The sequence below is a fragment of the Poromitra crassiceps genome (assembly GCF_964638095.1).
Source record: "Poromitra crassiceps genome assembly, chromosome: 30".
Taxonomy (NCBI): domain Eukaryota; kingdom Metazoa; phylum Chordata; class Actinopteri; order Beryciformes; family Melamphaidae; genus Poromitra; species Poromitra crassiceps.
Window position 1 is genome coordinate 11,536,627 of NC_139652.1, and position 24,701 is coordinate 11,561,327.

The 24,701-nt window shown below is 43.7% G+C and overlaps 1 protein-coding gene across 2 annotated transcripts; it reads right to left on the minus strand.

Moving 5' to 3' along the window:
* Window positions 1-10,471: 10,471 nt before the first annotated feature.
* On the minus strand, window positions 10,472-24,062 carry cnot4a (CCR4-NOT transcription complex, subunit 4a). Of its 2 annotated transcripts, XR_014553873.1 has the most exons (15): window positions 23,868-24,062; window positions 22,491-22,713; window positions 21,868-22,065; window positions 21,408-21,494; window positions 20,748-20,849; window positions 20,269-20,394; window positions 19,893-20,014; window positions 19,577-19,786; window positions 19,276-19,333; window positions 18,911-19,166; window positions 17,699-18,214; window positions 17,199-17,423; window positions 15,284-15,334; window positions 11,359-12,590; window positions 10,472-11,328 (listed from the first exon to the last, which is right to left on the minus strand). XR_014553873.1 is itself a non-coding variant. In XM_083663073.1 (14 exons), exons 2-14 carry the CDS (start codon window positions 22,662-22,664, stop codon window positions 12,250-12,252), a joined length of 2,466 nt encoding a protein of 821 aa, XP_083519199.1. In that variant the 5' UTR covers window positions 22,665-22,713; window positions 23,868-24,062; the 3' UTR covers window positions 10,472-12,249. The 2 variants fall into 2 exon arrangements, 1 of the variants encoding a protein (XP_083519199.1); XM_083663073.1 differs by having other exon boundaries at window positions 10,472-12,590.
* Between the last annotated feature and the right edge of the window lie 639 nt (window positions 24,063-24,701).

Genomic DNA, 24,701 nt, shown 5'->3' on the forward strand with positions numbered 1-24,701 from the left:
GTTTAATAATTAAGGGCATGTCCATAATTTCCTCATCCTTGTAGAAGTCCACAAATGGTCTTTGTGAAACTCCGGGCCAGTTAAATGTACCTATTTGCTCCAGGCCACTGACAACCCCTACATCACTGTAGTGATACAGCAGAGACAATTATGAGCCGAGGGTGGAAAAGCAGGGGGTGAGGGGGTCTGGAGGAGTAAGATGTGGGCAGGATTGCAAAGGAACGGAGTTCCAACCAATTCATATTTCTGACAGTTTGTCCGCTGTCCATTGGAATTTACACATGCCATTGTGGCACACACGTCAGTTATGTAACACTTAAGAGTGAACAGTTGCATTGACTGATATAGGTTCGGAAAATATTATTGATGTGCGAATTAATCGCACGAAAAAAACGTGCTCGGTGTGTAAGGACCTTGACAGTTAAGTGTCACTCTGTGTTTGTGGAGTCCAGGGGGCGGTTTTAGCATCAGAGCTTTGGGTGGGCTCAGCCCACCCAAAGGCCACGGACCGCTGAACTCCTAGGGGGGTCCGGGGGCATGCCCCCCCGGAAGAAAATTTTGTACAGTTTCAAGTAAAAATGGATCAAACTGGCGCACTTTGAGATCAAAATGAAGAGACTCTATGAAGAACTACACACATCAATATCTTCTTTACCGTTCTGTGGTTTTACAGCGATGAAAAAATAATTGTTTCCCTATATATACTATATATATTCTGCATACAGGTTCTATATGGTAGAATTATGCTTGCATAAATAATACCAAAATCACTTCAGGGGAGTTTCAAGTAAAGTAACATTTTGCTTATAGGCAAAACAAAAGTAAAATTATATCAAAAGGGAACTTCCTAACTTATTGGCTGGAATAATATTCCGACAAGATAATAATATACTGTAAGCACTAAAGCAGGAGTTTGCAGTCAACTAGTTGAAATTAATATGTGGCAGTATTTGTGGGGGTCAAAATCTATGTAGGGTGTACCACCACAAATAGATCAGTGTATGGGAAACACTGACTATTAAATTGTGTGACTAGAAAGACACCAATAAATCTGAGAAAATGTACTTTAATTTTGAACAACAGCACTACAACGGTGGCATTACAAATGGTATTATCATTATCATCAACTTTATTTGCAGACACAGGGTCCAGATATAACAACAGACAACAATTCAGAGAACACACAAATACACAGTATATCTATAAAAGGCACTTATACCAAAACTTCCACATATGTGATTGGTATCTGACACACCTAATACCAGGGTTGGTTAGTAGCATGATATTCGAGTTCTGAGAGACATTTAGACACCCAATAAATTTGTACATCAAAGTTCTTAATTATGAAATTATTGTGGGAAAAAACAAGATCTGACTGGTTGGAAGTTGGTAGGCTACCACCACCACAGCGTGCAAAAATAGGGAAAGAAGGAAAGAAAAGGGAATAGCATGCCATGCACGCATGTTAAGCTATCATCATCATCACATCAGACAGGCTGTGTAAAGCAGCCACTTGCGATTCTAAAGGGCTTAATTTCATTCAGATAACAAGGGACCCGTTTGAAAATATGTATGCCCATATGTTTCTCAAAAAACATTGCATCCATTTACACCCACTTTACTGCAAGCTAGCATGATGCTAGCTGGTGCCATGGTAGCCTACCTACCTTCCTCCAGTCCACCTGTTTGTCTGGCAGGCACAGCCACAAGTTCTTTTGTTTAGCCTACGAAACAACGTTACGCGCTAATTTGCATATCAATATGCGCTAATTAAGTAACTACTAACGACTGACTGCTCAATGCTCACCTCACAGTTTCATTGATCATGAGTGGGGAGAACGATCGTGTGGACTGTGGAGGACCACTTCGCTGCTGTACTGTGTGTGACCTGTGTGAAGTGATGTGGGATTAGGCAGATAGATGGAGGAGGGAGCGCCTGCGCAGCCGCGGTTCTAGAAACTTTTCGGGTGGGCTGAACCCCCCTAAATGTTTGTCTCAGCCCACCCTAAGAACATAGAGGGGGGGGGGGGGGGAACACGCACACAGCGCATTGAGTGTAGTCAGAAACTGCTACTAATGACCACCATGGATTTGGAGAGGGAAAAAAAAAAAAAAAATTTTTTTTTTTTGCCTCAATTTTTTTGGGTGGGCTGAGACTATTTTTGGGTGGGCTAAAGCCCACCCAAAAACGGCCTAGAACCGCCCCTGAGTCCATCCATCCATCCATCCACCCAATGCCAACAAACTTATTTCAAGAATTTCTTTGATTCTACTGTCATTTTCTTGATACTAGTGGACGGATCGGCCTGACACTGGTTTCTAAAGGGAAGTGAAATTGCTCTTATAAGTTAAGTTATCATTTATTGTCCCCGTGGGGAAATTCATCGTGTGTATTTGACCCATCCTCTACCAGGAACCTTCCAAGAACCAGGAGCAGTGGACAGCCGCAGTGCAGCGCCCGGGGCACCAACTCCAGTTCGATTGCCAGTGCCTTGCTCAGGGTCACTGACAGGAGTATTAACCCTGACACACATGTCTTTGATAGTGTGAGGAAACCGGAGCACCTGGAGGAAACCCACACGAACACGGGGAGAACATGCAAACTCCACACAGAAAGGAACCTGGGTACCGACCAGGGTTCGAACCCAGAACCTTCTTTCTATGAGGGGCAACAGCTAATATATAATATATATCATATATAATAGATATTATATCACCCCCATTGGCATTTTCACTTATTTTAAGATTGTAAGACTGAATATGAGAGTACTTCTATAGCAGTGGTTCTCAAATGGACCGCGGACCCCCAGGGGTCCGTGGCACTTTGCCAGGGGGTCCACGAAATGTTTTCAGTTTTTATTTATTTATTTATTTTTATTAAAAAATAAAATGCTACATGTTACTTATTCCTTCTCAAACTACTTCCTACATGGTGCTAGTCTATCAAAATATCTTGGCTGTCATTGATTGTGTTGCATAGTGGTTTTCTGTACTGTTGACAAATTGTGATATTGTAAGTCGCTTTGGACAAAACAAAAGCGTCTGCTAAATGCCAATGTAAATGTAATGTAATAAAAAAATATATATATATATATTTTTTTTTTTGCGAAATCTTCATAGTTCAACGAAAATAGTTTATAACCTCAATGGCATGCTTCATACTGCTGTTGGCTAGGGTAGGTAACTGGTGATTTGTGTCTTGTTTATTAGTTTGTTAGCCTGTTAGCTTGTTTTATTCTGGATTGGGCTTCTAAATGTGTTTTTCCTCGGATTTTGGCACAAGGGATAGTAACATCTTGTCCTGTGTATTAATTAATGCTTTAAATCTAAAATGGTTCATGGATTACATTCTAACAAACCTATCAAATTAAAAGTCAAGCACGTTACCGTGGAAACAATTAAGCTTAGCCCAAAATCACAAATCAGAATGAGGGGGTCCCCGGTATATTTTCTATCTTGTAAGGGGTCCTTGGCTGAAAAACATTTGAGAACCTCTGTTCTATAGGCAGTCATATGGACATTTACCCCATCTATGCATCCCTCCAGGTGGTGAGATCTGCATTGACATTCCAGTCTGGATGTGTCCTTGTGGGCATCAAGTGCAATGTGAATCTCAGCTTACTCACTCATGTCCAGCGTGCAGTGTCAGCGTGCTCGTCTGGGGAGAAAATTCAAAACTTTACATGGCAGCGATTTGACCTTCCTGCTTCAATTACCTCACCGCCGCGCAGCACTGAGTCCGCCTAAACACAAAACCACAAAGGATAACGCCACGTGTATCATGAGCAGGGGGGGTTTGCTGAGATAAACATTTTTGTAGCGTACTGCCCGATACAGTGAGGAGCAGTGTTGGGGGTAACTCATTACAAAAGTAACATATTACATGTAATATATTACTTTTAGCAGTAACTCAGTAATATAACGTATTACTTATAGGACCTTAGAAATACGATACCAGTTACTTTGTCAAGTAACTCAAGTTACAAATTGAGTTACTTTAAAAAAAATCAGAGCACATATTTAAGTAAAGATACAATCATTTCCTAATCAAACTGTGTGTTTGTATGCAAATAACCACTATAGATGACAATAACAAAGGAAAAGAATAACATTTAGAATTTGATGGTTTACACTAACTTCTAGACGATTGAAATTATTTTTCAGGATGGTTCCAGGTCGGCGATGTCATTCTGCTACTGCTGTTATTTTAGTGAAAGTAATGCAAAAGTAGTGTAATAAGTAACGAGTTGCTCTACACAGACGGTAGTTTTGTAAAGTAACTTATTACTTTCAAATGAAAGTAACTAGTAATATGTAGTATATTACATTTTGAAAGTAACTTGCCCAACACTGGTGAGGAGTGTAAACCACCAGCAGCAAAGGTCACTACAAAGGTCACTACAATGCTGTCAAGGGTGTGTGTGTAGTGTAGCAGTTGGTATCGGGGCTTTAAATAACAGATAACTCACTGGTGAGAAAGGCAATAATCCTCTAAATGTTATAGATCCAGTCAGTGGACCAAGCCCCCCCCCCTCCGCTAGCATCTCCATCCTCATAGCTCAGTCTCATCAGGACCGCTCAATGTCTTACCCACAGCGTGAAAGTCATTCATCTAAGGTCTCTCCTCCTCTACCCCCGCCACTGTATTGATTTGGTATCGGCTCTCATATTTCTGTTGGAAAACCTCCGCATCGGGGGGGAGCTTTCGCAGAGCAGACATTGGTCTAAAACCGTACTAAGAATACCTCATGTTGCGGCACACGGAGGATGGAGCTGTACGCTTCAATCTCACGTCCATGTTGATGTTCAGGTGGAATATTGATGACTCAGATGGATAGTCTGACTCATGAACCAGTCATGAGTATCAGGGAAACCGCTGAAAGAGTCAAACAAACCAATACTGGTCTCAAGCCGTCTCTCTCTCTCTCTCTCTCCCAGAGGTTACAGGAGAGGACAGAGGCCATAAACAAGCGTCCCATGCTGCACTAACACTACATACAGACCCTATAGACTAGCCATTACATGATGGAGCAGCTGCAGCATGCCAGTTTTCCTGGCCAGGACGCATTAACTGGACTGCTGGTGGGATTTACAGTAAAGGCTCGTGTGGGTCAGTTGAGAGTTGTGCACACTGCAAAAAAATTATTGCGCTATTTTTTTTTTAACAATATTTTTATTCAGTTTCACATTTTTCTCCCCACATATATTACAAGTACAGACAGACAATAGTAATCAAATTCACATACTACATAATTATATTAAGAAGACAAAACTAAACTAAGCGAAACAATAATAAATAAAACAAAACGAAACAAAGACAAAAAAAATAAAAAATAAAAATAAAAATAAAATAAAAAAACAAAAAACAATGCACATCAACGAGCTAGAAATGATATCAGAGGGTCCCATACCCTCTCAAAATCTTCTGCCCTTCCTCTACTGATATAAGTCAGGCGTTCTAGCGCCATACAGGCTGCCATCTCCCTCTTCCCAACTTGTATTGATGGTATTTCCATTTTTTCCCAGGACAGAGCTATCATCCTCCTGGCCTGCAGGAGTCCAAAATCTATCAAAGTCCTCTGCTTTGAGTTACCAATCAAATTAACTGGAAAAATACCTATAATTATTGCGCAATTTAATTTAATCTAGTATTTAGCACCATCTCTCTCGCTCTCTTTTTTCTTTAACAAGAGGGGATGTGCCGGTGAGATTAAATTATTTCACATATTTCCAATGACAATAATTCTCTTGAATCAAGTGTTACTTTCTTGATACTACTGGAGGGATCTGCTATTTGCATTGAGCAGCATCAAGGAGGACACAACTGAAATGAAACGGCGCAGTGCGCACTGGAGACAAGTCGTATTATCTTGCCCCTCTGGCAGAAATTTTTAACTTATTTCAAGGTTTCAAGGCCGAATATGAGACTACACGATTTGTTAATATGGGCATTTTTTGCAGTGCAGGCAGCTAGGCAGACAGGACCAATGTCTCCAGTGGTGATAGAGGCTGTCAAAGGCTGACAAATGGAGAGAGTGCTTTTTGCTGAGAGCAATCCCAACAGGTTTCTCATGCAGGCAGCCAGACCAGGACCAGGTCATTATACTGTGTATGTCATGGACCGCCATATGGACCAGGACCAGGTCATTATACTGTGTATGTCATGGACCGCCATATGGACCAGGACCAGGTCATTATACTGTGTATGTCATGGACCGCCATATGGACCAGGACCAGGTCATTATACTGTGTATGTCATGGACCGCCATATGGACCAGGACCAGGTCATTATACTGTGTACGTCATGGACTGCCATATGGACCAGGACCAGGTCATTATACTGTGTATGTCATGGACCGCCATATGAACCAGTACCAGATAATTATACTGTGTACGTCATGGGCCACCATATGGACCACGACCAGGTCATTATACTGTGTATGTCATGGACCGCCATATGGACCAGGACCAGATAATTATACTGTGTATGTCATGGACCGCCATATGGACCAGGACCAGATAATTATACTGTGTACGTCATGGACCGCCATATGGACCAGGACCAGGTCATTATACTGTGTATGTCATGGACCGCCATATGGACCAGGACCAGATAATTATAGTGTGTATGTCATGGACCGCCATATGGACCAGGACCAGGTCATTATACTGTGTACGTCATGGACTGCCATATGGACCAGGACCAGGTAATCATACTGTCTACGCCATGGGTCGCCATATGGACCAGGACCAGATAATTATACTGTGTATGTCATGGACCGCCATATGGACCAGGACCAGGTCATTATACTGTGTATGTCATGGACCGCCATATGGACCAGGACCAGGTCATTATACTGTGTATGTCATGGACCGCCATATGGACCAGGACCAGGTCATTATACTGTGTATGTCATGGACCGCCATGGAGAGAGAGAGAGAGAGAAAAATGTGTACAAAGTAAAATGTAATTGTTTTTGGAATGAAGAAAAGAATGCCTCACTGACATGTAGGTTTGAAATCATACAATGGGAATGATAGCAGATTTGCAGACTCCGGGAGCAGAGAAACACACTCAGCACACAAATAGCCAGCCAGGTAAACATTCAGTTCAAGTGAAATAAAGCAAAACCCCAAAAATAGATGATCGAGCTCCCCACAGTGAAGGCCGTGCAGCCGGCTCAGGCAGCCACTGCAGCTTGTGTGTGTGCCCTCTCCTCTCCTCTCCACATGCCTCTCTGTAGCTGCAGTCCTGGAGGAAAGCAAGATTTCAGCAGTTTAAGAGCCAGAGAAGACAGCTGTGTGATGCAGCAAAAAAATATCTGAGCCTTTCTGCTTGTCCTGATGTTACACCAGACCTGGGTGAAATATTTTGCAAATACTTTTCATATTTTGTTTCGGCTTGTTTAAACACCAAATAGTTGGGGCTTTCAAAGCATTTCAAAGCCAGTTTTGGTTGGCTCTTCTGTGATTGACAACTCACTTGACATGATCTAAATTCTGATGCAGTGAACCCCAAAATCGTGTACTCCAATTAGGTTACAGAATAATCATAATTACAATTTGACCCAGGTCTGCGTAGCATAGTACAGCATGTAAAGGTGATTCGTGGCTATAAACGGTACCATCATCATTCTGAAAATGGTACCGTCATCATTCTGATTCCCGTCTTCCCTCCCCTTTCAAACAGCATGAGCTCATAATATGCTAATGAACATGAATATGCAGTTTCAGCAAAGCAAGTCAATCAATAAACGAATCGTTCGTTTTAGGCAACACTGGTCTGTCACACAGAGCACTGCACTTCACAATCAAGTCCAGCATGCTTTGAGGCAAATTCGTTGCGGGTATTTTCCATAAAAGCATCCACAAAGCAAACAAAAAACAAACAAATAAACAAAAAGAAGAAGCTGGGGCGGTTGATATTTCTCATTACAGGGTAAGCTCGATGCTTGTTTCTATATATGTGTGTAAAAACAGCTTATCCTTAAATACCTATATGTCAGGCATACTGTCAGCATCTGTTTAAGTGTTACGCTGCACAGTGCGTGTGTGTGTGTGTGTGTGTGTGTGTGTGTGTGTGTGTGTGTGTGTGTGTGTGTGTGTGTGTGTGTGTGTGTGCAGTGTGCAGTGTGTGTGTGTGTGTGTGTGTGTGTGTGTGTGTGTGTGTGTGTGTGTGTGTGTGTGCAGTGTGTTGGTCCGGGAACACTCTCAGCACAGCAGAGCCCCCCCCCCCCCCCCCCCCCCTCCTCTATGTTGCTGCTGACTCATTGTCACTGCCCCAGAATCTGCTGCCTGTCTGCATTATTCACACACTCACCTTCCTCTGCTACTGCCTCCTCAGCACCTGAGCATGGCACTGGGAGCTGGGAGCTGGGAGCAGAGAGCAGCTCCAGCCCAAACTCCAGTCACCCGGGCTGGGTTCATCCTCCCCTAATGGCACCCTGGGGGGAAGGGCGGGGGGTTGGGGGGGGGTCAGGTTTTTACTCCGGGGATGCAAACTCATGGATAGTGAAAAAAAAGTGACAGTTACAGGGCAGACATAAAACCATCAGTCAGAAATCCTTCACTTAAAGGAACACTCCGCCCATTTTCAACCAGCTTTGTATCATTAGAACATCAGTAGTATATCAGAAAACTGTAAACTGTTTTGAAGTCTGTCATTTAATTTGACAGTTATTGAGTGTTAATAACTCATTAACTCAAATCAACTCTCAATAACTGTCAAACATTCTGTCATTCATCTAGTTTGACAGTTATTGAGAGTTGATTTGAGTTAATGAGTTATTAATTTGAGTTAGTGTGGACCAGTGATGTCACTGGTCCACACTTTAACACTCAATAACTGTCAAATTAAATGACAGACTTCAAAACCGTTTACAGTTTTCTGACATACTACTGATGTTCTAATGATACAAAGCTGGTTGAAAATGGGCAGAGTGTTCCTTTAAGCGTCATATTTTGGGATTGAAAAAAAAAGGTGTCACCTAAAGGCAGCTAGTTTAGTTTGCATACTCCCAGATGACCGGTGACAGTAGTGGTACATACTGTAACACTGATTGCTTTCCAATCATAGTTTATGTATTGCATGTACCCCAAAAATAAGACATTCCAAAATTCTACGTATCTTTATCGAACCCGCACAAACCAAAAAAACGTGGAAAAGATGATTCCTGACCTCAGATGTAACCAGTTTATTTCGAGCCCTAAAGTAGTGATGCCACTGTTATTAAACATGGACTCTGCTCCTCCCTGTGTCCACCAGAAGTCCTACAGGACAAAAGTGTCTCCCGCTGCAGGTACCGACTGCTGCATTGGCCCGGAACACCAACAGCAAGAGGCAGGGTTACGACATAATCCAGTACCAACACACACACTCTACTGACACTGATCAGACTGTTAGACGTGTGTGGCACACACACACAAAAAACCGATATACTGTATCAATTTGATCTGAATCAGCATTGACGCAATTGCGACTGTTGAAGGGCAAAAACAAGCAAGATGTATAGAAACACTGTAGCAGCAGGGTATCATTCTCTGTAACCTTGTGTGTGTGTACTATAGGCCTTATACAGAAGTTTGACTGCAGAGCTTCATCACTGACAGGGAGGTTATCTGCCCCCCAGTGGAAGAAATCCAAATGACAACCTGAGCATTGAAGAACTTGAGTGACCTACTGAAATAAGTGTGATTTGTACAATAACCTATAACGTGCTCTGTACTAATACTGGGTAGTGGGTAGGTATCAGTTAGCAAGGTGACATCAGCCTCCAGGTTGAACGTGATGCGCATTCTGCGATGCTTTTCTGCTCGCCACAGCTGTAAAGAGGTTATCTGAGGTACTGTCTCCTTTCTGTCAGCTCCAACCAGTCTGGCCATAATCTCCTCTGACCTCTTCTCATCAACAAGGCGTTTCTGTCCGTAGCTCACTGGGTGTTTTTGTTTTTCACACCATTCTGTGTGAACTCTAGACTGTTGTGCATGACAATCACATCCCCCCCATTCTGATGCTTGATGTGAACATTAATTGAAGCTGCTGATCTGTATCACCTGATTGGCCGACTGGGTAATTGCACAAGTAAGCAGGTGTACACAGGTGTTCCTAATAAAGTGCTTGGTGAGTGTACATGGTGGCAAGTAGCCTACCAAGTAGCCTACATAAAACTACAAAAATGGCACACTATTACTACACTACACTACTTATTTTGCTTACTTTAGACATATTCTACTTATTTTTGCTTCTATCGCATTTACTACGGTTTATTCTATGCTATGTTGTGTTCTTATTCTTATTTTGCTTACAATCACATTTACTACTGTTTATTTTATGCTATGTGTGTTCTGTGAGCGAGCTACTGTAACTTGTCCCAATTTCCCCCCGGGGATCATTAAAGACTTTCTGATTCTGATTCACTAGTTAGAATGGTGAGGCAAACAAGACGAGACAAAAAGAGTCAAACACCAGCACTGAGTTTTCAGTTTTATTTAAGGTTCATTTTTACCAGACCTGCAGAGGACAGTTGATTTCCTTTTAAGCGCCTCAATTTTGTTTTTCTCAACATCACGTTTAAAACCCATTTGTATGACTTTTTGTGTTGGTTTCTCCTGGATGAGTTCGTTCATCTTGTGAATACTGTTAAATAGGGGGCAGCGGGGAGTAAAGAGAGAGAGAGACAGAGAGAGAACACGGATCAGAATTAAGACTTCAAAACAAAAGGCTGTGGTCGGTCGGAGAGGTCGTTTCTCATAAATCCCAAAAAGGCGGACAGCTCCTCGAATCACTACTACAGTACTTTGCATTGTCTTGCAGCACCCTTACTCGCATACAGTTGCCGAAGTCGCATAAATGATTTATTTCTTCTCGATAGGTGCATATTTTTTCAGCAATCATGATGCTAGATTCCCCGTCCCAATCACTCGAGCTTCCTTTCTCTCATCGCTTCATTTTAAGGCCTCGGTTAAGCCCTCGTGGGGGGTTGTGAGCAAAGGGAAACCTTTTTTTGAACCCTGTAGCTACCCTCGTTGGTATCGTCGTCTCCGGTATATTCGTCACATCCGTATCCATCGAGTCGTTTTTCGCTATCTAACTGGTGGCTGTCCGTGTTGTTAGGGCTAGCTACTGTCGGTGCCACACGGTGGCACTGTGAGTATGCGTCTAACCCTAGTGCTCAGGATGTGCGCCACGGTCTCCCAAAGCCCTGGCTCCCTCCCGTTAGGCAGTGCTCTATCCTCTGATACAGAGGTTCAGCAAAATGTCCCCCTCCAGCAGCAGGACGTGCCTCTGGGGAGCCCCTCCTCCAGCAGGACGGGCCTCTCTGGGGAGCCCTCCACCAGCAGGACGGGCCTCTGGGAAACCCTCCTCCAGCGGGACGGGCATCTGGGGAGCCCTCCGCTTAAGGGAACGTGGGCCAAGTGGCCCGCTCAGGCAGGCCATTTGTGTCCCTGCCTAACAGGGAGCCCATGCATAGCCTGTGCCCTCAACTCCTCCCCCCCCAACCCCCATGTCATCTGCATTCAATCTCTAACCAATTCTCCACGCCTTTTTTTTCATTTTTAAAACCCAAAAAGCTAAGTGCCAACTTAGCGCTTTCTCTCTCTCTCACACACCTCGCCCTGCTTGACAAACCGTTCGGGGGTCTTCGCTGTGAGGGGTTTTTAACCGTTTCACAGTCTCCTGTTTAAAGTGGGGAGAGGATGAGGGTCTTTGGGGCAAAGCTTCAAGAGCGGATTCACAGCTTGCTTCATTCCTCGAAAGTAATCGTGACTTCAACTTTCAAACATACATTTTTGTTCATGCTTAATCATTAGTTATTTAAAAAAAGACCTCACTTTTGCTAATGTTTTTTTTCTCCCCTCGCAATTTGTTAACTCCCGTCGTCACGGACTCCTGTGGCTATACTGTTTTTGTGCTCTTCAGAACAGTAAGCTATACGATTCCCAAAACATTGCATTCTTCTTACGCCCAGAACTAGGTCTTAAGGAGTGGTGATGGTCGCAGACAAAAGGGTACCGATAACTCATGTGCCACAAACAAAAACAAAAACAAATAGGCCTTTCAGAGTAGACAAAAAGGAAGGAGGAAGAGAAAAAAGAAGAAAGCACGTTGTTATTTTGTTAATAATTATCATATTCTGCAGATTGGTGTGTATTGCGTCGGGTGGGGTGGGGTGGGGGGGGGGTAATAGGATGAGTGGGTATAAGATGGTAGTGGGAATGGATGGGGGGTATCAGCTGTAGTCTGTGTGTTCAGTGGCGGTCCACAGCGGCACTCTGTAGCAGCTCTGTGGGAGGCTGGCCCGGGGGTCTGAAGGCTGTCTGGAAGCCTGGCGGAGGCGAGTGGAACTGGCTGGCAGGGTTGGCTGTGGGGGGAGGCAGGTAGGGAGCCCAGCCGCCGGCGGCTCTGTGGTGGAGAGGGAGGTGGTGGCCGTCCAGGAGGCCACTGTGGAGGGGCTGCTGGGGAGTGGGCACCACGGAGCTGGCTGCCGGGCCGTCCATCTCTGTGAGCGCCTGCAGGGACTTGAGCCAGTGTGGCGGGTTGTCATCCTGGAGGCAGTCTAAACTGTTGCCCGGCGCCGAGGCAGGGATGCCTGGGGGGGACAGGAGGAGGAGGAGCATGAATGTGTGAGTGGTCAAAAAAATACAGCATCCTCTACAGCAGTCATAAGTTACTTTGGATAGAATACTTTTTTCCTTTATTTTTATGCTTTTCCACGTTTTAGAATAATAGTAGTAGGGGTGTCAAAAATAATCAATTATAAGATGCATCGCGATGCGGACCTGCACGATTCTGCATCGATTCACAAATGTCAAAAATCGATTATATAAAAAAAAAAAAAAAAAAAAAAAAAAAATTATATAATCAAATAAAATATAATGGAAGTACATGCAGTTGTTTATTTTAATTATGGATCATAATACAATGCAATTCCAAATGCACTTTTATTTTAAAAAGTAGCCACACAGTGAGAAAAAAGAAAGTGAGAAAAAAAATCATGTATTCTGGAAAGAAAGTGATGCATCGATTTAACACATTGACTGCCAGCCCTTTTTTCAATGCTGTAGGTAAGTTCTGCCAGGTTTTTTTTTGAGGACTCTGGCTCATTTTACAAGAGCCGAGGATTCTTTTCTGCTAAGATTTTGTGAACACACAATATCTCAAAACAACTAATAGAATGTGTGCTTTCTCTGTCTAAAAGAGTTAGTTTGTAGAGTTAGTAGTTATGTAAGCATTAGCAGTTGAATACAGCATGGTTTCAGCTTCAGAAAAATTATTCAGAGATAAACGGCTTTTTGTGAAATTCGATAGAACAGTCACTTTAACCATTCATTTTTGGCATCAGTAAGACCTAAACAATAGTTTTGAACAGTAATTTCCTCCATAACAGCAGGAAACTCCCCTCTGCTTCCCTCCCCCCTCCCCCCCCCCCCCCCCGTGGGCGTTCCTCTTGGCTGCAGCCAGCGGCCGTGTCACAAGCTTGTCACCAGTCTCACTGCTTTGCAGCTGCTGTGCGGCTGTGCATGTCTGAGCGGCCGCTCTTTGAGCGCTTTGATCAAGCTTTTGCGATTCTGGTCATATTTATGCTCAAAGGTACTCGAGTGTGTGTGTGTGCGCGCGCGTGTGTGTGTGTGTGTGTGTGTGTGTGTGTGTGTGTGTGTGTGTGTGAAATCGAAAGCGTTTTCGCCCAGCTATTTCCTTGAAAATTAGAATGGCTTTCTCCCGCGGACCCGCGGCTGTTTTTTGGTCGGCTTCCTCTCTGTCTGGAGAGCACTGTCCCCACTTAGCTGGTCGGTAAAATAGATTATACACATTCTCTTCCTCCAATTCTGGTATAGGAGACGTAAAAGGGGTTGATCGATGTCCCACCGTCAAAAAAAAAAATGTTTATGTAAGCCGAGATATCTCGTCCTTGGCACTCAACGGTTGGATCATGTAAGCCGAGATATCTCGTCCTTGGCACTCAACGTGTTAAGATGCATCGAGATGCATCGATAATCGTTATCGAATCGTAGCCCTCTGAATCGTAATCGAATCGTGAGGCCAGTGAAGATTCACAGCCCTAAATAGTAGTGGCATTAAAAACTATGAAGCAACACAAATGGAATTGTGCAGTGAACAACAAGTGTTGATCAAATCAAAATCTTATATTTTAGACGATTCTTTACCTTGATGGAAAGTCAAAGGCTTTTGAAATAAATTCATACATAGGCATCGACTTCACGATTTATATTTGTCTAAGAAACAAAGTTCAAGCATTTAAGCATAAACCTTGAGATCAAAGGCTACGTTCACACAGCAAACCTTAGTGCTTGAATCTGATTTGTTGCTCACATCTGATTTTTTGTTTAACTGTTCACACAGACTTTTTAAAAGTGGCCCATATCAGACTCCAGTGTGAACAGGTCACGGGGCCCTGAAGTGACCCGCATGCGCAGAAGAACAATAACGTCACACGCAGCGCACTGCTGTTCTACGTAAACCCGGAAGAAGACAGCAGTAAACATGGTGGTAGCTGATGACGTTGTTTCATCTGTTGTTAACGGTTTAATTTACAACTTATTGTGCAGTGGAAGCCAGCGGATATGGGAGCAGATGATAGTGAGGAAGAGGAGAAAGGGAGCCAACATTTTAATGATGGCTTTCTGTGGAGCAATAGCTGCTACTTCTTGCCAATACTTATAAGGTCTAAAACCTCACTGTCCCTCCACTGATTACCGCGTGATTTCTATTCGCACATAGGATAAGCAATAACCACGCCCTGTGGCGCCGGGATTGGCCAGGAGCATTGAAGCTTGGGCACCTGGGGTTTTTCATCTTTTAAAATAAAGATGTTTAAAAAACTATTGCTTGTTACATTTTCAGTGCTGTACCTTTTCTCTGGGTAAGAATTGAGCTTGAAATTAACGATATGATACATTATATTATATGATCTATGAACGTGAACACAAGACCGTTTATATTATTGCATGTTTTTGTAGATTGTGTACATTGTGTAGATTACAATTATTATGCTTATTATTATTACTATTACTATGCTAAGGAAGGTAGGTGACCATAATTAATTTCAATGTCCGCTCTCAATGTCCGCACTCGAAATCGCTGTCCGTTCTCAAGAGCTATTCAGTTGGTTCATGAAATCCCTGGGCTGCGTGCCCTCCAGTGTTGCTCCTGGCCAATCCCAGCGCCACAGGGCGTGGTTATTGCTTATCCTATGTGCGAATAGAAATCAAGCCCGATTACCTCCCTCGCAGCTGTCCTCCATGTTTGTAAATGACAATTTACCTGCTTGGTCCTGCCTCCTCCCGCCAGTGCAGAATAGTGATGAATGTCGCTCTGGAATGATGTAAAAGTCACATTGAAACATTAAGTCAGATATGGGCCAGATGTCTGTTCACACCGGAGTCACATTCCAAAACATCAGATTCGAATCTGATGTTTTTCCACATTTGAAAGTGGCCCAGGTCGTCTTTAAAAAAGTCACTTTCAATGTGACTTGTACTGTTCACACAGTCATGAAAAAGACTGACCTGAGTCACTTAGGGGGGAAAAGATTAGATTCAAGCACTAAGGATGGCTGTGTGAACGTAGCCAAAATGGCTTTAAGGTCACTCATTCCAAACTTTTGATTGTATTATACCCATTTCCCCAGCACCTATTGCACACCCAGGTGTCACAGTGGGGGGTATCTCTGTGACTCACCCCTTCCATTTTCCCCCTCAAAGTTTTTTCTCCCAAGGTCTGATCTTATGTCTAAAATCTGTTTTATATGCGTTTCCTGATTAAATGTCCTCTATCATTCTGTTCTACGGTTGATTGTTGATCAGTTACAGCAGTGTTTCTCAAACTTTTTCAGACCAAGGACCCCTTAAACCAGGGGTGCCCAACCAGTGGATCGCGGTCTACTGGTCGACCGTGGACTGACCCCAGGTCGATCGCGTCAAAAATCGATTATATTTAAAAAAAATAATAATAATAATAATCCAAATGCACTTTTATTTTAAAAGTAGCCACACAGTGAGAAAAAAGAAAGTGAGAAAAAATAAATCATGTATTGGGGAAAAAAAGTGATGCATCGATTTAAGATGCATCGATAATCGTAATCGAATCGAATCGTAGCCCTCTGAATCGTAATCGAATCGTGAGGCCAGTGAAGATTCACAGCCCTAATGTCAAGTGGTTGTGGGACAACGAGAAAGTGTTGTGAGGTTAGTTACTGCAGGCTGGAAACGATGTGTGTGCGTTTGCGATGTTGAAACTGGACTGGTAGATCCCGGGAGGCTGGCTACTTGAAAAGTAGATCTTGGGTCAAAAAAAAGGTTGGGCACCCCTGACTTAAACCAATGAAAAAAACTCGGGGACCACCTAACTCCCAAAACATTCCCAAAAACTATAGGCCTACTACTTCAACTGTAAATTACAAATTACATGCTAATTAAATGACAAATAGCAGTACAATTAATCTAATTTTTGGCTTCCCACAATTATGAAAACATGATAGCCGATATAAAAAATATATGGAATTTATTTTAGTCAGTCCATTTACCTTTTTTTTTTTTTTTTTTACATTTATTTCTCCTGTTCAGTTCAAATATATTCAAAGTTCAATAAATGCACAATGTTGCCAAAGTCAAATAGGCTATCTTTCTCCATCTTCAAGTTGCATTCAGTGATGTTTTTGTGTTCAAATAAGTGTTAAATGGCTCTATATTCTGACAGCAATCACTGAAATAGAGTGTTTGGTCAGTAACTGGGAACTCCCAACCACCCTCTGTACTCTGTCTCTCTCCTGTAGCCCTGCAGGCAGAGTGGACGTATCTCCGCAAACCCTAAGTCGTAGAGAGTCAGTGGTGGTGGCGTTGGATTCGGGGTGAAGAAATACATATAGTCCGTTAGAGGCATCATGATCTGACCTTGAGTTTCCCAGAAAATGTAAACATTTCTCTGATTGGATAGTGGGAGGGAAAAAAAGGGGGGGGGATATTAATCTACTCGCAGACCACTAGGGGGCGCCCCACTGTTTGAGAAACACTGAGTTACAGTATATCTATTTACGCTCATTCTGTGTGATGTCCTTTGAGACACGTGTGTGATAAAGAGCTATATGAAGAAACAATGTCTCCCTAATGTCCTATGATGGAAGCGGCACCTCGACTGTTCGTCTCGTAGGGTATAGATAAGCTCCATGGCAGGCAGTTACCTGTGATGATAGCGGGGTCCATCCAACTGGCCGTGCCGTCCCAGCTGAGGCTGTGTGAGATGCCCCCTGGCCCGCCGATGTGGTTAACACTGTTGGAGGATGAGGAGGATGAAGAGGAAGAGGAGTTTGGGAGGCCGCCGAAGTTGATATTGATATTGGGCAGGAGAGCTCTCAGACCATCCTGCCACTCTTTCACATTTAAGCCGTCTATGGAGCCGCTGTTTTCTGCAGGGGAAGAAAGGACAACAGAGGTAGGTCAGTTTCTCAGGGGGGTTTTGTTCGTCCACTTGTGGCCAGTTGCAGAATTGCATCTCCTAGTCATTTTTGTTTTTCCCCTTGCAAGGTCAATAAAAGCTCATCAAAACAAGTAGCACTATGCTAGATGGCGCAAGATGACGCTTTGTCATGTCATTAAGGAATACATCTGATCTCTGCTTTAACATGTATTTGCTGTCACAGGACACAGGATGTTTGACAAGAGTGACCCAGGAGGCTGGTACCTGAGATGGGTATGCCTCCCAGTCCGGTGCTGTGCTGATGGGGCAGGTTCAGGTCCAGAAAGTTACTGTGTGAGGCAGCACTGGCTGAGTGGTTCAAGTGTGCGAGGTTATTGCGTGTGGGGACGCCCATCCAGGGGTGTCTGGCGGCCGGCAGCTGCTGCTGCTGCTGCTGACTGGCCTGGCTGGTGTGACTGCCGGGGAAGCTGAAGGAGCTGTAGATGGCTCTGTGGTGGAGCTGGGAGAGGCGAGGGGGGCCGCTGGGGAAATGGTGAGAGGCGCCGCCGGGGTTCGGGCCGGGGGCCAGCAGGCTGGGCCCGTGGAGGGAGCCGTGGGAGAGGAGCCCCGGGGACAGGGGGCACTGATCCTGCACCGACAGCTCCTTCTCGATCAGGTCGGCCAGGGCCTTACGGGTGACGTCGAACGGGTCGAAGCCCAGGTCGTCGTCCTGCTGTTTGGTGGATGAGCCGAAACCAAAGGCTGCCTGCCAGTCTGTGGAGGAAGAGACTGGCATTGTGTCTGGGAGGAGAGAGGAGGAAAGAAAGTCACATTTTAGCTGTGATTTTCTATCGAGCGTCATTTATAATGACTAGAACAGAAGAATACGCTTAAATGTACAGATCATCAACCATTACAAAACAATCAATAGTGTGACAGAGGGCAAGTCTAATGGACACAGTACCCAGAAAATACATGTAGTGTAGCCAGAATAAAGGAGCTACAATCTAACTAGAGAAAGAAACCCTCTATTGCAGTGCTGTGATTAGGACATAGAACAGGCTTAAAGGAACACTCTGCCCATTTTCAACCAGCTTTGTATCATATTAGAACATCAGTAGTATATCAGAAAACTGTAAAGTCTGCCATTTAATTTGACAGTTATTGAGTGTTAAAGTGTGGACCAGTGACATCACTGGTCCACACTAACTCCAATTAATAACTCATTAACTCAAATCAACTTTCAATAACTGTCAAACTAGATGAATGATGAATAGTTTGACAGTTATTGAGAGTTGATTTGAGTTAATGAGATTCATTTTAGTTGTGTGGACCAGTGATGTCACTGGTCCACACTTTAACACTCAATAACTGTCAAATTAAATGGCAGACTTTACAGTTTTCTGATATACTACTGATGTTCTAATGACACAAAGCTGGTTGAAAATGGGCGGAGTGTTCCTTTAAACACAAACTCCAGTGTGAACAGAGACGCACCTGAAGTGAAGAGACTCTGTGGTTCAGGGGTCATGGGCCAGTCGGAGCCGGCGCGGGGGGAGCTGGGGAAGGGGGGCAGGCCGGCGGGGAGGGGGTTAGGATGTCGGAAGTTACTGTTGTCTGAAAAGAGGGACTGGGACTCGGCTGCCGCGCCCTCAAAGGGCGAACGGGCCGTGAGGTCTGCCACACTCATGGGCACCACCAGGCTGGGTTTGGTTAAGCCCGGGGGAGGGGAGGGGGAGTCACTGTTGGGTATCTGAGGGAGGAGAGGAAGAGAGTTTTGAGAGAATTCTCAGAAGCAATCCAAGCGCGCTTCAATTTAGATTTGAATCAAAAGAACGAGTGAGTTCAGTCGTTTCCTTTACCTGTTGTAAAGTCTCTCCATTTAGCATACTGATTGAATCTGGAGGCTTGTCACTGGGACTACAGTGAGACAAAAGAGAAGTTAAGACATGTAAATCCTACCCTTCAAGAGAGAACGACAGCAAAGGCTAATATGGCTTGGATATTTCTTGGAGGAAAACCTTGTGCATATAAACATGAAACATTCTCATTGCAGAAGAAATGTCAAGAAGAAAAACAAATACTAGTGTCAGATATTACATCTTCAAAAATATTATATTTGATGATACTTTGGCACAATTGCCAAGGCGCGGTCCAAATTACCTGTTACTGTCACAGTTGGAGGAGAAGGGGGACAGGGCAGCACCCTGGCCAAGACCTAGGTCTGCATCTAGCCCATCTGAAGTAAGAACCTCTTGGTCTAGGTAGCAGTCTAGCAGCGGAGGGGACTTGCGGTCCTCTGAGAGCCCATTGGCCAGTTTGCCATGTCCCGACAGTGTCGGCCACCCATCTTTACCATTGCCGTTGTTGGTTCTGTTACATAACGCGAAGGGGGGGGGGGGGGGAAACATAATCTTAATAGCGATGAAATTTAATTGCATTGTGCAAGTAATGCAGAACAAGGTAAGAAAAGGTCTACCTCTGTGTTGAGTTGGATTTACTCTTTGACTTTTCTGTTGCACATGGAGGTTGTAGAAAGCTAGGGTTCATTTTATAGAGGTCTTGGAGAAGTTTCTGCTCATACTCTTGGTGCTTCCCCGCCTAAATACAATTGGCACAGCATGAGACAACAACATCAAGTCATTTGAATGAGTGACTAAAACACACAGCAAAGAGCAAATATTAATTCTGATTTAACCCATTGATACCTGATGCAGCATTTATGTGTGTATCCCTTTAAGACCGCGAACCATGTGACACGGTCTTAAAGGGATACACACTCAAATGAGGGATATACACGCAAATGCTGCATCAGGTAGCAAAGGGTTAAGAAGAGGGCCCGAATATAATATTACCTGCATCTCCTCTTTAGTAAAGCTAGCCGCTTCATCGCCCAACTCGTGTAGATACATACAATCTGGTTTGGGACACTGCATACTTTTGAGGAAGTAACTGCAGTATTTTGTTGTGCCTAAAGAAGCCTGCATTGCAAAGACAGAGACAAAACCCAAGGGGGAAAAAAAGCTAATGGTAAAGCAATACACCGCAAGATTAATTTTCAAGGATTTGTTGTTCTCCAGTTAAGTCTGACTCTGTTACATTGCAGTTTGTTCAACTGAGGATGCAATATTGTTTATTTTACAGGTTAAACAACAGGAAACAGAAAAGGGGATGTAATAGAAGAGCGAGCTATCCGTTGGTTTTCACACAGATAAAAAGGTTAATTATAGCAACAACAACAACAACAACAGGCACTGATAGCAAAATATGAGTTATGATCCCGTGTCAGCAAAATGTAAACGATGAACCTGTGTCACTGTGGGTTAATGCTCACCTTGAGAGTTCTACCATCAACAACCACGTTGTTCACACACTGTATTGCTCTTAGAGCATCTTCAGAGCGGATGTAAGTGACATATGCGCTGGCACTTGGCCCCTGTAGAACCAGAGAACCACAGTAAATAAATACACACGTCACTTTGAACCAGAGATGCTCACAAGTCATTTTTTTGCGAGTCCAAGTCAAGTCTCAAGTCTTTGAGCTATAGTCCAAGTCAAGTCTCTAGTCTTTGGTGACAAGTCCAAGTCAAGTGTCTTATGGATGAGCGTTCTATCATCTGCTGCATGCCATCCGGTCTGCTTAGAACACTGCCAAGCTAAAACTAATTAATTCAAGGCATGTACTGTATTATCCTCACTCCTTATCTATTAGCATACAGTATCAGCATTGATCAGTTGAAATTATTATTAGTAGACCTTTCCTTAATGTTAATACACACAAAAATAAAGATTGTTCACAAGTCCCAAATCTCAAGTCCAAGTCAAGTCTCAAGTGCGTGAGTGTGTGTGACTCAAGTGCGACTCAAGTCCAAGTCCCCATCTCTGCTTTGAACCAGCGGCTAAATGTAAAGACAGATCTAATATAAGCTCTTTAATTTTTGTCAGTGTCTTCCTACAGATTCGACACAAGGGAGCATACGTCATCTCCTCTCACCTGTGAACCCGCATAAGATGTGCTGTTGTTGATGACCACTTTATGGATTTTCCCAAACTTCCCAAAGTACTCTGGCCTTTTTAGGACCTGTGGGGGCACAGTGCAAGGAAGGAGGGAGAGGATTCTGATCACAAAGTTTGGATATAAAGTGTCCCCCTGTCATATACGACACTCAACACAAGCTTCACACTAGAGTCTCTAGTAGCACTGCAAGACTTTTACACATGCATGATGCATTCAATTAATTTCCTATCAAAGGATCCTTATTGCATCGGTGGGTGTGAGTCAAGTCCAACATAAATCTAACAGCTAGCGCATTTAGCTCGCCACAGCCCCACTGACATAAATAAACAAACAAAATGACAGATGTAATAAGCATGCCATTTTAAAACACCAACGGGTTCTCACAGCGCACTGTCAAAGGGGCACAAATGATTGTTAGCGATGACAGCATGCTCACCTCGGGGTCGGCGAGCCGTTGTGACAGCCCCACCACAAACACCAGGTTCCTCTGGACCACTCTGACACTCGCCAGATGCTTTCGGTTTTCTGTCACCTTCTGCTTCTTCTCATTCTGCTTCTGCTTCTTCTCATTTTTTATCCTTTGGATCTCCTCCTGTGACAGGGGCTTGTACACAGCAGGGTCCTCCGGGTACGGCTACACACAGAACAAACACAAAAACAAGTTAGTTTCAAAATTAGATATCCACCATTTGACACACAAAAAAGACACGCCTACTTGTATAAAATGACTGACAATGTATTATCAATAAGCATAGTGTGTAACTTAGGTCTTTTGTTGACAAAACACTAACACTACACTAACACACGAACAAGAAATTCAACAGGCATTACTAGTCAAACCGCAGAGGCTGTGAAGTTGGCCTATCCTATGAGGCAGTTTATTAGATTAATAAGCATTGCATGTGTGAATCAACCAGCCACTGTGAAACAGAGAGGAAATGGTTAATTTCGCAACATGATCATCATTGCTTTCCTCACCATGTCCCTTCTGCTCTCATGACAGAATCTCCCTCCAGAACCTACAGTTCTGACGGGCATGTTCAACTACCCCATCCTCACCTTTCTGCAGGCGGGGCAGAGGCCGTTCTCATCTGTGCGGATACGGTGCCAGCAGAAGCGGCATATCTGGTAGCCACAGGTGCAGGGGAAGAAGTTGACGTCATCAATCTCCAGCGGCTCCATGCACAGGGGGCACTCCATTGGATCGTCCTTAATCTCAGGGCTGTGGGACATCCTATGGCACGGCAAGGGTGGGTGTTGTAGCTGGCCACAGAGCACAGTGCTGAGTAGCAGACATAACAGTTTACATGCGGTGAAAGTGAAAGTGAAAAATGTTTTCTTCCGGCTGAATTTAGACCATCAAAGTCACCATACGAAACCATATGACACTGACCTGAAACCAATATAAACAATTTTTTTTTTTTTAAATAATGCAGAGTTTCACCTATTCAGTGGCAAGGGAAAACAATTCAGCCAAAAACGGCTGATGTGGTTACGTTACTTTATTAAGTAAAGCCATCTTGAGGTTAAAGGATGAGCTGGCAAACAACGAACAAGCTGTGTTGACTCACAGGGGAAGCCTTTGCTGTTGGCAGCTAGTTCGGTGCCAGCCTGTATTCTATATGATAACCGTCCAGGCAGTGATCATCCAAAGCAAATTGCACGACAGTTCGAGTTTGTTGCATGACAACAATATGACGATAACGTTGAAACAACACGTTCAATAAAAAACGACGATCTGTCAATATTTCAAATAAGGCGAGCTGCCATAATTTGCTAACGTTCATAGCGTAACGTTAACAGGACGAGTGCTTCGCACCTCCACCAATGATTTCCTGCCAAATGTCAGCTGACTGGTAAAGTCGTGTACGAAGGAAGCCAAATACCTAGTTAGCCAGGCTGGTAACTTTAGCTGCTCTGTCTTTTTAGATCGTACATTATGACAGATGTTAGTTGACTAAGCTAAGTTAACATTAGCTGCGATCTTATGATGCCGGTCAAGTATCCAGGGGCCAACTGTACATTACATCACCACAAAAATAATAGATTCAGCGGAACTATTCACGTTAGATAGCCAATGACGTTACCACTGGAAGTTCGTATGTCAGACGCTTTCGCCTATAAAAGTGACAGCTTGCCTGTGCTACGCGCTAGCATTAGCACAGCTAACAAGCTACGTTTTTTATCAAAATGTACGAGGTTTTTGGAGCCAAGCTTACGATGCGGCCTGCACAAGCTAACGCCAACCTTTTTAGCATGCTAGCTATTCGACATCACAGTAAACTACTGACATTGGTCTCGCGACATAAGGTTAACTGGGTAGTAAGCTTGATGATACTATTGTGTCAATCTGTAAAATCGTCATAAACAACCGCCCTGTTTTATTTATTGCGAGAGATTAAAAGCTAGCTAGCCAAACTGGCTAACGTTACTTACCCTGTCCGTATTTAGCTAAGGATTCCACTCCAAGGGAGTCACACCAAATTGGGCGGGGACGGCCAGCTAATGTATCTGAACTGTCAAAATTTCTATAAATAGATACTTAAGGTAACCGTAGATGTATTGTTCTGCTATAATTAAAAATGCTATAGTGATGTTTTGCCCCTTTCTTGTCTTGGTATTGTGGAGACAGTTTACGCTCAAACCACCATCTTAGCTAGCATTAAAATAGGGAGGGGGGAACGGGGCAAGTATTCACCACAACGGAGGCTGCGCAAATGCCGCGATGCTTTGTGGGAGTTGACGTTTATTTAAACAACAAGAGCAGTTTAATATTCCACTTCATCATTTATTTACAGGGATTTACAATAACGAGTTTAATTATGTTTGGGGAGAAGTGATTAATTCACTTCTAGCCTTATTTGGCATAATCATTATTTCACTTCATGAAGGAGTTGATTTGTCTGCTATCTATGTTACATCTATGAGAACAATGCCATTTCCCCTTTCACGGCACATTCATTCACTCAGTGTATTATACACTGGTTCACAATAAACAAATTACAGACAGGGCGTCTGATAGAAATAAATAAATCACTCACTGAGCCTCCCCTCAAACTGTATGAGCCCCCACGTACGGGGAGGCCCACCTCCCACTTTGGAAATCTCTGAGCTGGATTGTTATACTGTTCAGGCTAAGATTAGATTAGAATAGAGTAGGACAGGGCAGACTAGATGAGCTAGATGCATTAGTGTGCTAGTTAGTTCCGGTTAATAGCTAGAGTAGTCAGATTGTCTGAGCTGTTACTCGTTTGGCCTGGCCGCTCTGCT

Bases quoted from the DNA above. Each gene is read 5' to 3' on its own strand.
- cnot4a (XM_083663073.1), bottom strand. From the start codon at position 22,664: ATGTCCCACAGCCCTGAGATTAAGGACGATCCAATGGAGTGCCCCCTG. The intron at 19,787-19,892 runs GTAGACCTTTTC...GTTATGTAACAG, and splicing joins AAATCCAACTCAACACAGAG to AACCAACAACGGCAATGGTA. The intron at 15,335-17,198 runs GTAACTGCCTGC...ACATCATTCCAG, and splicing joins GGACCCCGCTATCATCACAG to AGCGACATTCATCACTATTC.